General features: G+C 38.3%; 1 protein-coding gene and 1 long non-coding RNA gene across 5 annotated transcripts in view; one reads left to right on the top strand and one right to left on the bottom strand.

Annotated features, from left to right (window-relative positions):
- Window positions 1-17,191, bottom strand: part of CNTN4 (contactin 4) — a 1,029,443-nt gene that overhangs the window by 252,166 nt on the left and 760,086 nt on the right. For all 4 annotated transcript variants that reach the window (XM_033210483.1, XM_033210481.1, XM_033210482.1 and 1 more), the window contains one exon: window positions 16,615-16,710. In XM_033210483.1, the coding sequence (XP_033066374.1) occupies window positions 16,615-16,710 (96 nt within the window). The remainder of the gene's footprint in view (window positions 1-16,614; window positions 16,711-17,191) is intronic.
- Window positions 1-17,191, top strand: part of LOC117083161 — a 49,028-nt gene that overhangs the window by 22,954 nt on the left and 8,883 nt on the right. The window contains exon 2 of the long non-coding RNA XR_004436976.1: window positions 374-417. This is a non-coding gene — a long non-coding RNA (uncharacterized LOC117083161). The remainder of the gene's footprint in view (window positions 1-373; window positions 418-17,191) is intronic.

The raw sequence follows: 17,191 nt of genomic DNA, 5'->3' as shown, positions 1-17,191 counted from the left end.
GAAAGTAATTCTTGACAACTTTCAATTCCTTCCATAATAATTGGTATGTTCATATCTTCTACATTTTCTTTGTTCAATTTTGTTATTTACATATTCTTAATAGATTATTCCTTTCATCCGGATGTCTAAATGATCAAAGAGTTGTATGTAGTTTTTTAAATGATTTTAAATCTTTTATACAAAATTATATGCTCTTTTTCATTTATCATTTTGCATATTTGTATTTCTCTAGTTTGTTCTTGATTAGATTTGGAGAGAAATATTTCATATTTTTTTTCTATCTCTCTCAAAGTTCCTCTTGGATGTCTCTCTCTCTACTGTTTTCTAATTCACTAATTTTGAGTTTTATCTTCTTTCTTTCCATTTCCCTTAGGTTTGTGGTGTGTTCCTTTGAATTACATGAGGTGAATACTTAAGGTACTGATTTTGATTTCCAGGATTCCTTACATAACAAATTTAAGGTTATTAATTTGTTTCAGGGTATACTTTTCATAAATTGTACGAGCATAGATATGTTTGTTCTCATTTTTTTCACTTTGATAAATACATTAATATGGGTTTTAACTTTTCTTTGACCCAGTAGATATCAGAAATGTGATTTGAAATTTGCATGGGTTGATTTTTAAAAAATCTGTGGTGTTGTATAAAATGACCTATAACTAATTTCTTATTTAATTGCGGAAATTAAATGGCGGAAAATAAGGTCTGGCCTATATAATTTCAATTTTATTTAAATTTTTTTTTGGTTGAACATGTAAATAATTGAAATAGGAATTACGGAAGTGCTTAGAAAGAAAATACATAAATATGTATGTTTACATTAAGAAAGGCCAATCATTATTACATTATTCAAATTCTTTATATCCTTATTTTTATTTACTTGACCTATCAAGTTAGGTAACAAATATGCATTAGTAATTTTTCTTTGTATTCCCAAACTTTTAGCTTTATATATTATGACTATGTTTCATGGTGTTTAAAATAATGTAAATGGAATGTCTTCATTGTGGTTTGTGTATTTTAATAATAAAAATTGCCTTTATCGGCTGGGCACGGTGCCTCATGCCTGTAATCCCAGCACTTTGGGAGACCTAGGCGGGTGGATCACGAGGTCAGGAGATGGAGACCACCCTGGCTAACACGGTGAAACCCTGCCCCTACTAAAAATACAAAAAAATTAGCTGGGCATGGCGGCAGGTGCCTGTAGTCCCAGTTACTTGGGAGGCTGAGGCAGGAGAATGGCGTGAACCCGGGAGGCGGAGCTCGTAGCGAGAGGAGATCGTGCCACTGCACTCCAGCCTGGATGACAGAGCAACACTCCATCTCAAAAAAAAAAACAAGCAAACAAACAAAAAACATTGCCTTTATCTAATTTAATGCTTTTGTATTTGAATAATGCTTGGTCTAAAACTAATAATTCTGCCCTCATTTATTTTTCTTTTTTAATCTGATTTGTTAGTAGGCTAGGTATTTTGTGTCACTGTATTTTGTTTAGATCGTAAAGATTTTTAACTCAATCTGAGGCTCTTATGTTTAAAATAAGTTGCATTTCTTTATATTTCATGATAAGCTATATACACTCATATATGTCATATTTCTGTACTTTTCTTCATATATGCTTTTTTGCTCATCTTTATATTGAGTCTCTGGTTAAACAGATTACAGCTTCTTTGTTGTTGTTGTAGTTTGTTTGTTTGTTTGTTTGTTTTTTGAGATGGAGTCTCACTATGTCGCCCAGGCTGGAGTACAGTGGTGTGATCCTGGCTCACTGCAAACTTCGCATCCTGGGTTCAAGCAATTCTCCTGCCTCAAGCATCCCAAGTAGCTGGGATTACAGGTATGCACTACCAATCCCAGCTAACTTTTTAAAATCTTTAGTAGAGATGGGGTTTCACCATGTTGGCCAGACTGGTTTGAAACTCTTGACCTCAAGTGATCTGCCTGACTCGGCATCCCAAAGTGCTGGGATTACAGGCGTGAGCCACCATGCCCGGCCACAACTTCTTTGATTTTATTGTCTCTAGCAACTTAGATGGTACATATCCCATTTTTATTTATTAGATCTATGTTTTCTTTATTTTTAAAACAAAATTTGTGATATGTTTTTAATTATTATTTTTTATTTATCTTTTTTTTTGAGACGAAGTCTCACTCTGTTGCCCAGGCTGGAGCGCAGTGGCAATCTCGGCTCATGGCAACCTTCGCTTCCCGTGATCAAGTGATTGTCCTGCCTCAGCCTCCTGAGTAGCTGGGACTACAGGTGCCCGCCACCATGCCCAGCTAATTTTTTGTATTTTTCTTTTTAGTAAGATGGGGTTTCACTGTGTTAGCCAGGATGGTCTCGATTTCCTGACCTCAAGTGATCTGCCCGCCTCAGCCTCCCAAAGTGCTGGGATTATAGGTATGAGCCACCTTGCCCAGCCCAATTATTTATATTTAGCAAATTTATGTGTCATACACAAATGCAACAGAATATATGGGCTACTACAAGCACAGGTCCTATGCCGAATCCAAGTAAAGTTATGTCATTGGAAACATTTAAAAAAAATTTTCCAAATCCTGTGACTATATCTCTGGAACTGTGTATAGCACCATGTATAAAACACCAAGTGTTTTCCTGGCAGCTCCCAGTAAACATCCTTACTTCTTTAATTTTTAAAATAAAAAAAATCATAATATTTTTTACTCCCTCTCAAACATGAGAAAGTACAATATGTTTTTACTAGTAAAAGGATGATGAACTCACATGGAATGGTAAGTACGTGATGATATTAAACAATAAAATAATATGTATACACTGATGATCTATCTTTACCAATTACATTGATTACATATGGATTGGAACTTTACTACCTAATTTTTGTATTTATGAAGCTTTCTGATTATTATACTTTCATTTTATGTTCTTTATAAAAACTTATCTAGTTAGTCATGCTTATCACTAATTCAATTTTCTACAGTGTTCATTTGGCTTTTTACTGAGTCTGCACTGCAGATTTTAATATTGCCATTTCTCATCATTGCCAGCTCCCTTCAAACTTCAATCTGCATTGGCGGCAGCTCTCTGTTAACACTGGCATCTTTATTTCATAGAATCCATGTTTTCTTGTACTTGACGGAAAGCACAATGGAGATGCATCCATTAATTTTCTTAAGGCATCCCTTCCACATGCATTTTCATTCTGTTTTGTTTTGCTTTGCCTCCCTAGGCAATGTCTGACATTTCCCCTCCTTCCTGATTACTAAATATTTTTTTATCACTAAGTATTTTCTCAGTTCATCATGATAGTGTAGATTTTTTATTTTATTATTTATTTATATAGTGTAGATATTTTATTTTTTATTTAACTCTATGACTCTAACACATTGGTTGTAATTCTATCCAAGTCTTGGTTTCACCAGCTAAGAATGGGTGCATCCCTCTATTTCTATAAATTAACTGCATGGGGCTCCCAGAATCTCAATTTTTAAAACTTAAGTTTAAGGCAATTTGATAACCATTTTCTATTTCCAACTTACTGGTGTCTGGCTATCATTGATTTCATAAAATTTTGAAAACAAAAATGGAGCTTTCTAATGCTTCAGTCACCACTTTCACAGTAAACTACAACATCTTTCCCCATGTCCATACCCATGTGCCATGTTGGCTTCTTTTGACAACCTCCCCACTCTAGACTTATATACGGCTGTTCTGTCTATAATACTCCTCCTTTCCTTCTACTCTCTTGTCCTTCAGATCTAAGCCTCAGAACCACTACTTCAAGGAAGCCTTCTCTGACTCCCCAGTCCACATCATGTCCTTCTATTTTACATGGTCACTGAACCCTGTTTCCCTTTCCCTTACCCCCACCTCACAACCAAAAGCACACATCTCAGTATGATGATTTCATTACCTTGCTCCTCCCCAGCAGACCTGTAGGTTACATGGCAGGAGAAAACATTTTGTTTTTGCTCACTCCTATATCTTCCCCGTCTATGACAAGGCCTGGTAACTGAAAGGTTCTGCCAAAATCTCATATTTTTACTTTTTAAAAGAAATCTTATTCCTTGAACCTTGAAATCCTAATTTACATAATCCATTAGAACCCAATCATAAATCTCATTCATCACAACTGTGTCCATTGAAGTAAACTGGAGTTTAGAAGGAGTGCTGGCTTGCAGAGACAGTGAACAAATTCTCAAGGTAGCAAGAGAGGAAGGTACATGAATGTCTTTCTTATATTTGGGTACTAATTTTAGAGAGCTGTCATAGCTAACTCATTTTGCAGTAAGTGGAAAAGGAAGAAATATAATCCTTAAATCAGCCACCCTTTTGTTTTTAAAAGTCCTTTTATGTTTCCAAAAAGCAAACTCTGGTCTGTGTGAAATGATAAGAACTGGGCTTCAAACACTTAAAACTGAAGCATCTTGGCATTTCCCAGGTGTTCCCTAGTGTATGTGCTGATTTGAGGGAATGAGGATGTGTATATTCCACACTACTTCACAAAGTAGAGATTCTTTGGATATTTCTGAAATGCTACGTTATCAGCTGCAACTATCATTCCAGCTGTGCCTGCCATATGGATTTATGAAGTCCTGTGGAGTGTTTTTATGACACAACGCCTTTCCAGGGGTTAATTGTGACAGTGAAGATTGTGATAATGTGCTAACCTGCCCAGATGATGGGAGAAAAAGAGGGTGTGTTTTGGCTGGAGACGGGAAGAGCTCTCTTGGCTCGGTACAAAGTGGCTGCCCATTGTTTTGTTAGCAGCATCACCTACTTAAGATATCATGAATATTCTCTCAGCCTCTGAATTAAACATTAAACATTTCTTTGAGTTCATAATGCCGGCAGAGTTGGTCTCTCTGTAAAACTATTATGCTTCCTTTGGAACTTTGTGTTTATTCTATATATCTGCAAATGTCAAAATCATTAGTGGATATGGAAAACTCCAATCAGCTTGATTGATTTGAAAAGTTTTTTTATTCATATTGTTTGCCATTGATTAATATACAGCTACGCCAGTAAATCATTTCCTCTTAAATCAGTATTTTGATATTACATAGAATCAAAAGCTTTAATCCTACCCTCAGACAAAATGCCATGATTTATTCCTTTGTGTGTGAAAGTGAACTTCATTTGCCTAAATGTATAGTTTTCTCTGGTCTTCAATTAGGCTTTTTCCAGTTATTTTGTTCCTAATGTCTGAAAACCAAACTGAGCATGTTAAAACATATATCAGAAAAATTAACAGCTTTTTATTTAAGCCTAAGACTCCTCGGTTCAAAGTCACCAACAGTGGTAAATATTCCATTTCTGAGCCTTCAATTTCTGAGCTCCTAACCAGGGTCTATTTCCAAATTTCCAGGACTCAGTCAGCATTTCCTCATTCTATGTACTGCATCATTATCCTGCTTAATTCCACGTAACATCATGATGCACTGACCTGACAAAATACCTATTCATTGCTAAAAATGTAGCCAAAGAACCACTCCTTCCTTTTTCAGCTGAAAAAATGAGATTCACAGGGTATATTTCCAGCAGGCATTAAAACAAGAATGGTTCCCGTCTATCCTGCAGTGATTGTTCACTGGATTATTTATGAAATGCTCAGCCAGATTCATGTTGTTGAAAGATCAGTGTTGATCATTTGTTCTCTTCTGGCTAGTACATCCCTGGTAGCACTCTCCTGGATGTGTAATATGTTTTTCACATCTCCAGACTCTTCATGTCTCAACCTATGTTCTAACACAATGTCGTCCTTCACTGCTTTCTGCGACAGGGCAACTCCAAAAGAAAAAGCTTTGCATGTGGTCCAGCTTTGTCAAATGATCGCAGTTTGTAGATCATTTAGCTTTATGGATCCATTATCATTTTCCAAATGTTATTTCCTTTTGGTACTAATGTGTTTGACCCTTACTTTGACATCAATGGGCCTCCAGTTCTAAGGACCAAATCTGTAGATAATCTTTTTTATTTTTTGGATGTTTAAAAAGATAATAGAGATGCACTCAGCTTGAATTTAAATCAGTATATCCACAAGTACATAGTGCCTATCATTAAAGTAAGCACAAACTAACTGTCAGGAGAGAAGCTAGGTAATTAGGGCCATCATTAAGTTACTGGCTTCTGCCCAATAAAACACGCACATGGAAACATTTGCATGAAAGCAAATGAGGAAAAAAGGAGACAGAAAAAGAATTTCCTGAAATTTATTTCTGCTATTTTTTAGCCAAATTATTATTTTTTCTTAACAATAAGATATTTAATTAACTGGTATTTATTAAGTAGCTAAGTCTATTTCTAAGTGCTATGGGCAGGAACTTTCTATAGTTGTAAAAACAGCATAAGCATCTCTCTTACTAGAACTAAAAAAAGAATTAAAGTGGAAAGTATATAGCTACTACTCCTGGGAAACTCTTCTCAAAAAACCAGACCACCAGTTCTGTATAAGGTTACTTTAAGAAACTGGAGGCTCAGCTATATAAAGTCTATAATTTTTCTATGACCAGGAAATGTTTGTTACTTATATAAACTTACTTTTTTCTATTCATAAGTATATAGTTGTTGACATCTAGGCATTCAAAAGTATAGTCATGAAACATTCAAGTTGTTTTAAAAAGAGTTGACAGGAAAATTCAAAGGCAAAATGTATGTCAGTAGCATCACAGAATATACTTCACCAATTTCAGAGATAACTGACTTCGGAAGTATCCACCTCACTTCTTCTTGTCACATCTTGTAGGGGAGAAGCAAGTCACTCCTGTAGACATGCCAGGCCCCAATTCCTCCCTTTTGCTTCTTTTGCTGATTCTTTCTTTGAGCTAAATGATCTCACGGATAAGAGAAGTAGAGCCTGACTTTGGTGTAGTGAGGTCAAGTACTCCCTCCCAGTGCCTAGCCTTCTAAACATAAAACACTCCACCCAGGCCATTTGGGTCAGATAGTTTATCACAAATTGTCCCTGATCAATGTGGCTCTTTTTCTGCTCAATGGGTGAAAGAGGAGGCTTAATGAATGCAGAAAGTCATCACTTTATAAACTGTTTCACATTATTCTATGCTGATTACATCACTAATGTGCTGTAACCCCCCTCTGATTGGCAAAGTGGGAAGAGAAAAAAGGGAGGAACTGGCTGATTGTATTTCAGATAAAGGAGTCCAAGTTCATATCTTTCAAAGGAACACAGTAGAGTCAAGAAGCACCAAACAAGATCGCCTTAAGAATATTTAATTCCTAGATGGACACGGTGGCTCATGCCTATACTCCCAGCACTTTGGGAGGCTGAGGTAGGAAGATCGCTTAAGGCCAGGAGTTTGAAACCAGCTTGGGTAACAAAACGAGACCCCATCTCTAACAAAAGATAAAACAATTAGCCTGGTGTGGTGGCTCATGCCTGTAGTACTAGCTACTCAAGAGGCTGAGGTGGGAGGATTGCTTGAGCCCAGTTTCAGGCTGCAATGACCCATGATCACGCCATTGCACTCCAGACTAAGTGACAGAGTGAGACCCTGTCACAAAAAAAACAAACAGGAGAACATTTAATTCCTGATTTAAAAAAAAAGATATCTAGTAGTCGATGATGTTGATTAACCTATCACTAACTAAATGTTAACCTTTCCCCTCCAAATTGAGACAGATGGCTACTTAAGTGAATATATAGTTCCTCCATTAAGAAATGGAAATCACAATGCATGTTTCATAGAAATTATATTATAAAAGGTGGTTTAAACCAAGTTTGGCTGACCTCAACATTCTTGAAAAATGGCATAGTAGCAGTATTGCAATGCCACTCCCAGCCGACATTTCAAACATCATGTTGTAAGTTCCAAGACCAGATGACGAGAACCCACATTTTGCCTTATTTCAAGACCTTTTTTGAATCACTGATCTCCAACACAATCAGTGTTAACCTACTGGACACCTGTGGTTTTTAATTTCCTTGCAGGTGATAAGGCATCTCTCAGGGAAGTCACTTCTCAGGTGACATGAAATTGGTATCAAAGAGCAGCTATCTCAGTGGTGGTCAAGAAACAAAGAGTCGGGACCCTAAGATCATTAGCTATCATCTGTTATTTGTGTTTTTAAAACTAGGACTATATTTGGGCACTTCTCTCATTACACACACACACACACACACACACACACACACACACACACACACAGAATGAGATGACTCCAGTGAAATGCTGGGCCTTTCCTTGTTCCCATATGTACCTTCAATCATGTTCCCAATATGACCAGAAAAGGTGATCAATACTTAGAGCAATCTTCTTATAGCTTTTTTATGACAATTAAGTGATTGTTAATTTTGTAACCATTTAAAAATCTCACATTTTGCTTTTTTAAGCTGCCACATAAAAATATGTTTAAGACAACATTCTTTAGTCTATTAAAAATATTCTCAGCAGTATTTTTAAAGTCCTGGATCCTCCTAAGTCTACCTAGTGCCTTGTTTTTTCTAAGGAAATGAAGTCCAGGCACATACTGTACATGCTAAATAGAAAATGCAAATATAAACAATCACACAGGGTTTGGCTTATGAGAAGACTATTGGTAGAGTTTACCTTAATTGTAAAGTCTTTAAGAGCAATTCTCAACTGTTACAAGAATGGCTAATAAAGCCACAATGCCAGATCATAACCAATTTATGTTAATAATAGATGTAAATTCCATACAAATCTCTTGGGAGATAAATCTGAAAAGTATTTGCCTACATAAAAGTTGTTATATGAATGTAAATCAACTATCACATATCTCCAAAGACGAGCAGTTCTCTGATTTAACTTTGACTTCAAGCTTAAGCAAATGAAAACAATCAAACCAAACCTAATTAATAAAATCAGGACTGTCTGGAAGTTTTAACTGTGCAAATTGCTGCCACATTTGTTATGTCTTTTAATCCTCATAACAGATTTGAAAAGTTTACAGGACAAAGATGAATTCCATTTGGTTGGCATTATAGTAGTATGTGAGGATTTGAAAGTGATGCTACGAACCCAGATATGGGGAAGGAGAGGGAGCCTGAAAAAGGTAATGAGACAAAGTAGAGGGAGTAAGCGGGAAGTACAGGGACTGCTTCCTGAGGAAAATGACCCAGTCGTCCAAAGCACAGTTGACAAACCTAGGACCCAGCCAGGTGAATGTCAACAGCCAAGGAGGTCTGATATGATGGGTGAGGCCAATAACTAGACTTCCTAGACTTAAGCAATACTTAGAATGCAAAGAATACCATATTATGGTTGGAGATTTAAAGTGGGGTTAAAAATGGGATTTCATGCACTTTTGGGTAAGAAATGAGGACAACAGCTAAGCTAAATGTCTGGACTAAGGAGGTACCTGAAAATCTAAAATTATATAAAACTGGTAAACCCAGGAGCCAGTTGGGGGAAGAAGATGAGAATAAGGCATTGAATGTGGAGTTAGGCAGAGTTGGCAACTTGACTTGAATGTGGATGTCTTGAAGATTATTCTGGGCATAGAGGATGCTAAATTTTAGCACAGTAAGATTAGTCCTGGCTCAATGACCTGTCAGCATAGTTTGGACTAAGTAAGAAACTGGGTGAGTCTAACTCTGAAGGTGATATCTTGATACTGAAAGCTGGGTAAGTGTGGGAAGACAAAAACAAGTCAAATGAGGAAACAGGGCTCAGAGAAGTTACATAATTGGCCCAACACCACATAGCAAGTTGATGGGAGAGCTAGGACTAGCACACGGGTGTCCTACTTTCACACTTTTATCTCTGTCCTACAGTAAATACAGCATGGTCCAGCTGAAATAACCATGCTGTGGAAAGGCATGCTTGCTTCTTTTAAGGGCTGTGATTATAATCTCTATGGTTATGTCCATGTAAAATTACATTTATGGAACCTTGGAGAGGTTTGCATATACAGACGTTTTGCTGGGATAAGTCCTACTTGATTTTGTAATGCAGGGACACAAGTTTTCCACCCTGGCTGCATATTAAAATTACCTGCATGATGCCAGAGGATCCCCTGCCATCAAGAAACTCAGATGTAATTGACCTGGCGTGTGGGCCAAAGAACCACTGACACAGAAAGTACAGTACATGTTTCCACTCTTTTCTGCTATGTACAAATAAAAGGGCACATTCTAGGCAACAACAACTTGTTTCTGCCAGTGATTAGAGTGTGCTCTCACATAATCTCTTTGCTTCTATTTCCTTATCTATGAAACACATGTCCTTACTTCTTATGGGATTATTGTGAGGATTCAGCGGTAATATAATGTAAATTAAAGCATTATAAACACCATAAAGGACTCTACAGATGTTCTGTTCTAAGGTCCCTGGGTCTGATGCCCTGTGGATAGGATCCAACTCTAGGGAGGATGTGTTCTGCGTAAAAGCAATCTAAAGATGAAAATTCTAGCTAGTTTCTCCAAAACCTATAACAATGAAAATAATCTTAGAATCAGAGTCAGGTGGTTTTCTTTTTTAAATGTATTCTGGGAAGCCATATATTCACCAATAATAATGTAGGAAAGTTGGATGAATAGAAAATGCTGCTTCTGGGTTTTGTCTGCTTGTTTGCTTTTAAGACAGGATCTCACTCTGTTGTCCAGTCTGGAGAGCAGTGGTGTGATCATAGCTCACTGCAGATTTGAACTCCTAGGCTCAAGGAATCCTCCCACCGCATCCTCTCAAATAGCTGGGACTAGAGGCACACACCACCTCACCTGGCTAAGTTTTAAAATTTTTTTTTAGGCTGGTTGTGATGGCTCACACCTGTAATCCCAGCATTTTGGGAGACTGAAGCGGGTGGATCCTGAGGTCAGGAGTTTGAGACCAGCCTGGTCAACATGGCAAAACCCTGTCTCTACTAAAAATACAAAAATTAGCTGGGCATGGTGGCCTGTGCCTGTAGTCTCAGCTACTCGGTAGGTTGAGGTGGGAGAATGTTTGAACTGGGAGGCGGAAGTTGCAGTGAGCTGAGATCACGCCACTGTACTTTAGACTGGGCAGCAGAGCGAGACTCTGTCCCAAATAAAATAAAATAAAATAAAATAAAATAAATTATTTTTTAGAGACAGTCTCACTGTGTTGCCAGGTTGATCTCCAACTCCTGGGCTCAAGTGATCCTCCTACCTTGGCCTCACAAAATGCTAGAATTACAGGCAAGAGGCACTGCACCTGACCAGAATGCTACTTCTGAGTATGAGTATCTAGGAAAAGCCAGCCTTTTCTTAGTTTTTCATTTCCTTTATGAACAAAAACATATAAAGTCAAAGGTAAAGCCTAAGGTAACTATATTTTATTTTGAATTATTTTAAATTGGCCGGTGCAGTGGCTCACACCCGTAATCCCAGCACTTTGGGAGGCCGAGATCACTTGAAGTCAGGAGTTGGAGATCAGCCTGGCTAACATGGTGAAATCTCATCTCTACTAAAAATACAAAAATTAGCCAGGTGTAGTGGCGCACTCCTGTAATCCCAGCTACTCGGGAGGCTGAGGTGGGAGAATCAGCTTGAACCCAGGAGGTGGCGGTTGCAGTGAGCCGAGATTGTGCCACTGCACTCCACCCTTGTGTGAGACTCTGTTTCAAAAAATAAATAAATAAATGAATTATTTTAAATAAAAATTTCACATAAGGAATGCTCAGCCCTTCCGCTTGAGTGATATGGAAATCAAAGCACTCCATCTCAGCAGGGCTAGACCTGGGCTAGTTTTGTAGATGATCCAAGTGAATCTTAAATCTAGTGCTGCCTCAGAGTGAGTAAGTCAGCTAGAGCTTTTTTGTTTTTTGTTTTTTTGAGCTAGAGTCTCACTCTGTTGTCCAGGCTGGAGTGCAGTGGTGTGATCTTGACTCACTGCAACCTCCACCTCCTGGGTTCAAGCAATTCTCCTGTCTCAGCCTCCCAAGTTGCTGGGATTACAGGTGCGCACCAGCAGACTAATTTTTGTATTTTTAGCAGAGACAGGGTTTCTCCATGTTGGCCAGGCTGATCTCTAACTCCTGGTCTCAAGTGATCCGCCCGCCTCGGCCTCCCAAAGTGCTGGGATTACAGGTGTGAGTCACCGCGCCGGGCCTGTTTTTTTTTTTTTTTAACAGCTTTGAGGACCCTACCCCAGATTTATGGAATCAGAATATCCTTGTGAACAGGTTGGACACCTATGGTTTTAACAATTTGCCCTCCAGATTCTCAAGCTGTTAACCCTCACTGGCCAGAGGTAGGGTGTGTGTAGGAAACACAGCTATGACTCAGGGCATCTCAAAATTGAATGTGCATATGATCACTTGGAGATCTTATTAAAATGCAAGTTACAATTCAGTAGGCTGTAGTGGGGTCTGAGATTTTACCTTTTTATCAAATTTTCACGTGAGGCCAATGCTGCTGGTGCATGGACCACCCTTTGAGTAGCAAGCATCTTGGTGACATAAAAGGAAGGCATGAACAAAAACCTCTTTTGATGAACAGTTCGTGAGGATTTTATTGATGAATAAACTAGAAATTTTCATACATCGGAAGGAAGAATCTCAAAGTTTCTCTGTTCTATTCCTATTTAATGAGAGCTTGGTTAAAGGTCATGAATTCCTGGTGCCCAGTGACCCTGGAGTTGGCAGAAAGCAAAGTGGACATTCTGGACCTCAATAATCTCTGTTTCTAATAGAAAGGAGCACCAAGGATAGCCAGAGTCCATCAAAGTGATTTCTATTTTTTGGTGTTTTCTTATATTTAATGGTAAAAATCTATGCAACCCCATCACATCTGAATTCATACATATAAACCAAGAGATGACAAAGAGGCCACACATAATGATTGGTAGAGTGCTGGAAATACCTGCTGACTGAAATGCTTTTCAAAACAGATTAATTGCTGCTCATTTCGCTGCTACCCTAAGAAGGTCTGACACCGCACAGCTTTCGAAATAGGACATGCAACATCCCTTACAATGGATTTCATGCCATTACTCAGTACCCCACTGATATAATAAAAGGCTGACTCATTTCCTTTCCTCTGCATGATCTGTTACAATGGAAACCAGGAGACCATATGCTGGGTCTAAAATGCTCAGTATGTCCAGTGGCTCACAGTGAACGTTCCAGCTTTAGGGTGACACACAGCCCAGAAAAGCAGTGAGAGAATCACTGCCGTACAGTTGCGTTGGAGGCTTTTGAGAAATTGGAAGGATTTCATCAGATAATCATTGTCTCCCTTGTCCAAAACTGATGGATGTCTGAGATGCTCTCTTATAACCTTGAATATCTTCTTTGTTCTTTTCTCAAAAATGTCTTAGCCGTTCCTGCTTTGCCCACAGCGTTACTGTGTGCACCGTTTCTAATAGAGCTCATAATAAGAATATTTATTTCCTTGTCTTTCACCATCAAGATTGTCAGGAATGTCAGCACAGCTCAAGAAACTGGATTTCAGAGCTGCTGACTGCTGCCAGCAGAGACAAGTGCATTTCAGTAGATGTCTACGGAAGTTTTTAATATATTTCTCTGTGGGAAAGGGAAAGTAGTCAGGTACTTCATTGTGCAGCAGCACAGCATCATTTCATGTGTGTTGCCTTTCCTAAAGAGATCATTATATCAGACATTAGTGGTATTTTTTCTTAATATATCTATAAGATTAATTTTTAGGGTTGCTGCCACGTGATGAAAACTTAATGCAGTGAAGGTAGCATGCAGAAGAAATTAGTAAAATCTTCCATTTTTATTTTGATCAGATTTCATACTAAAAAGAGAAGTGTTAGTCTGAGTGAACTTCACCTGAATCTAAATATATGTCCACAGTGAAGTGGTTTTCTCATATAAAGGACAGGCCTTCAATAATGCAAACACACTTGATAAACAAGATGTTTAGCCCTTATTGAGTTATAATTATGTATTGATAGAATCAATAGGGATTTGAGAGACTTCTTTTAATCTCTTCATTTTATAGATAGGCAGAGTAAGGCATAAATAATTTGAAGATATTTTCCCAGTATCAAATAATGATTTGAAACAGAACAAGGATCAAAACTCATATCCCAGACTCCAAATTTAGTGCTTCTGATACAAACTTGAAAGGAAAATGAAATCCTGAAGAACAATCCCATTTTCCAAACACAAACCTCTGAAATCAAACCTAGATTTTCTGTTAGTTTTCAAAAGCCAGAAATCCTAACAATTCAATGTCCCTGATCCAGACATAGAGGGGAACCTACCTCTCCCACCTTTCCTTCGTATGCAGGATGTTTGAAGTACACGCCTTTTAGCTCCTTTACTAATTGTTATTTTCTGCTGGAAATGTTAGCTCAGAATTAGATGAGAAAGGAAACATTACAACTTTTGAACAGAGGACAAAAATAAAATAGTGTTTTTCAAATTCCAAATCTAAAAAGTTTGTTCTTTTAATCATATGGAAAGCTGAACTGAAAATTAAGACAATAACAAGAATAGCAGATATTTAACTAAACTTCAGCCTGGATTTCCAAGAGTAGAGTTTATCAATCTTGTCATTACAGATGTTAGTGGAATCCTAATAAATATTACTATTTATTAAACCTCCACACTACAGAATCCCTTATATGCAGTTATATTTGCCTTTTAGTCTTCGTAGTTCCTTTTAGCCGACGCTGCAAGTTGTCTACACATCTCTCCATATTCTCCCTTATTAGTAAAATTATGATATTTTCCAGGGCATAATATATCTGCATAAAATACTTGATATTTTAGTCTCCTTTCCCACTGGGGTGATCAATGAAATGGAGGCAAAGTCCTCAGGCAAAGAAAACTTCCGATAAAAAAGGTAAATTGAAATGGACAAAAACAAGCAAAAACAAACTACTGCCTTTTGTCTTTGCTTCTTCCCATTTGATCTGGTTTGGAATGCAGACTTCATGCCTCATCCATACCACATGCTAAGCACTTCAGAGAAGAATCAGAGAAGGGCATGAGTCCTGGAAGACATCCTCAAGAAGCTGTGCTAGCTTTAGATTGTATACCTTTGAAAATCTTGCATACCAGCCAGGTGCAGTGGCTCATGCCTGTCATCCCAGCACTTTGGGAGGCCAAGGCGGGTGGATCACTTGAGGTCAGGAGTTTGAGACCAGCCTGGTCAACATGGTGAAATCCTATTTCTACTAAAAATATAAAAATTAGCCAGGCATGGTGGTGGACGCCTGTAATCCCAGCTACTCAGAAGACTGAGGCATGAGAATCGTTTGAACCTGGGAGGCAGAGGTTGTAGTGAGCTGAGATTGCACCACCACACTCCAGACTGGGTGACAAAGTGAGACTCTTTCTCAAAAAAAAAAAAAAGAAAGAGAAAATGTTGCATATGAGAAAAAGAACATTATGAGCTAGGTTTTCAGTTATTTGCAGTCCAGCGCATTCCTAACTGATCTAGTTGTTATGAGTCTCCACAAAGTGATCTAGAGTCTATGGTCAAGGAACTTCTGTTCTTGGTCTGATCCTGTGGCACTGCAATTAATAAGAAATATATATATTTGGTCTGCATCCCAAAACACTTGTAATTTCCCGAGTGATGTTGGTGAGAACAGTGTCTTTTGTTATTCATAAATAGACCCTTTTCAACAATACTTGAGTTTATTCTAACTAAGTGACTCTTGGTGAGGCCCATTGATTGGTTGTCAGAGGAACCATCCAAATAATTAAAGGGTTGGAACTTTCAGCCTCCCCATTCCCTGCTCCTGGGGATGGGAGAAGGGCTGGAAATTGAGTTCAATTACCAATGGCCATAGATTCAATCAATCATGCCTACATAAGAGAACCTGCATAAAAACTCTAAATGACAGAGTTTGGAGAGCTTCAGGGTTAATGAATGCATCCACATGCGGGGAGGATCCACAAGGATAGAAACTCTTGCATTCAGAACCCTTCAGACCTCACTCTCTCTATATGTTTACCTGGCTGTTCATATGTATCCTTTATGTATCTTTTATAAGCTGGTATGTAAGTTAACTGTTTTCCCTGAGTTCTGGGAGCCATTCTAGCAAATTATGGAGGTCAAGGAGGGAGTTATGGGAGTCCCATTTTACAGCCAGTTAGTCAGAAGTATGGGAGGTCAAGGATTTGAAAGTGGCATTTGAAGTGGAGGCAGCCTTGTGGGACTGAGCCTTTCGCCTATGAGTTCTGACACTAACCATCCCAGAGTAGTTAGTGGGGTAGTTACTGTCAAAAATGGAACTGAATCGTTGGACAGCCAGGTGGTGTCCAGAAGATTGGAGACTTGGTTGTTAGTGTGGAAAAAACCCATACATTTGGTGTCAGAAGTATTGCGAGTAGAAATAGTTCACAGACAGTTCCCAGACCAACCAGGAGATAAAATAAAGCAGGGCCATCTTTTTTAACTCAATCAAGTTGTAAGAAGAATGAGCAGTTTTAATGACACTGCTTTACCAAGCAACAACATTCTGATTTTGATTGACTCAGGTGTCTTTCTATTTGTGCCAGGTAGACTGCAATGGGGTGGAAAATTTGCACAATCTGATATTTTCCTATCCTAATGATGGGAGGCATTCACAATGGTTTTTGCCTCTACATGGAGGGGCTTTGGGAATCTCTATAAATGACACTGTGCACTCAGCTGGTGTCAGGAGGGAGAACGTTGACCAAGAAAAATAACAGGGAGTGAAGTATGCACATGCCAGTGCATTTATATGTACCTCCAGAATGGGGTGGCGGGCCACACAGTAGCACCATTCCTTGACCTCGACGGACAGACACAGTGCTTCTTGTTCTTGTTTTAAAGTTGTCAAGATCTGTTGAAAGAAATAAGGGAAAAAGCATTTACACTTTAAAGTCCTAAGATATCATGGGAGAGTACCGCTATTTCAAAAGAGAACCATTCTGCTCAAAACTGTGTTGGTAGCACCCATACCTGGGGAATTCAGGAGAGCTTCTTTTCATATGATATTGTCCCATCCTCCTTGATTTTATGGTTATACTGCCCACTAAAATATCTACTTACCACATGTGCCTATTTAGATTTAAAATAATTAAAATTAAATACAATTTATAATTGAGTTCCTCAGACACTAGTCACATTTCAAATGCTCACTAGCCACATGCACTTAGTGATTATCACACTGGCGAGCACAGACATAGAAGACTTTTATCATGCCAGGACATTATATTCGACAGTGCAGGTCTAGGTGAAGAAACTGAGGTTTAAAGATGTTAAGTAACCTGCCCAAGACCTCTCTGTATTTAAATATCATTATCAGGATGCAAAATCGGGTT

The sequence above is a fragment of the Trachypithecus francoisi genome, unplaced genomic scaffold (assembly GCF_009764315.1).
Source record: "Trachypithecus francoisi isolate TF-2019V2 unplaced genomic scaffold, Tfra_2.0 Lachesis_group0, whole genome shotgun sequence".
Classification (NCBI taxonomy): Eukaryota; Metazoa; Chordata; class Mammalia; order Primates; family Cercopithecidae; genus Trachypithecus; species Trachypithecus francoisi.
The sequence above is the reverse complement of the archived record's forward strand: the minus strand, read 5'-3'. Positions and strand labels throughout refer to the sequence as shown.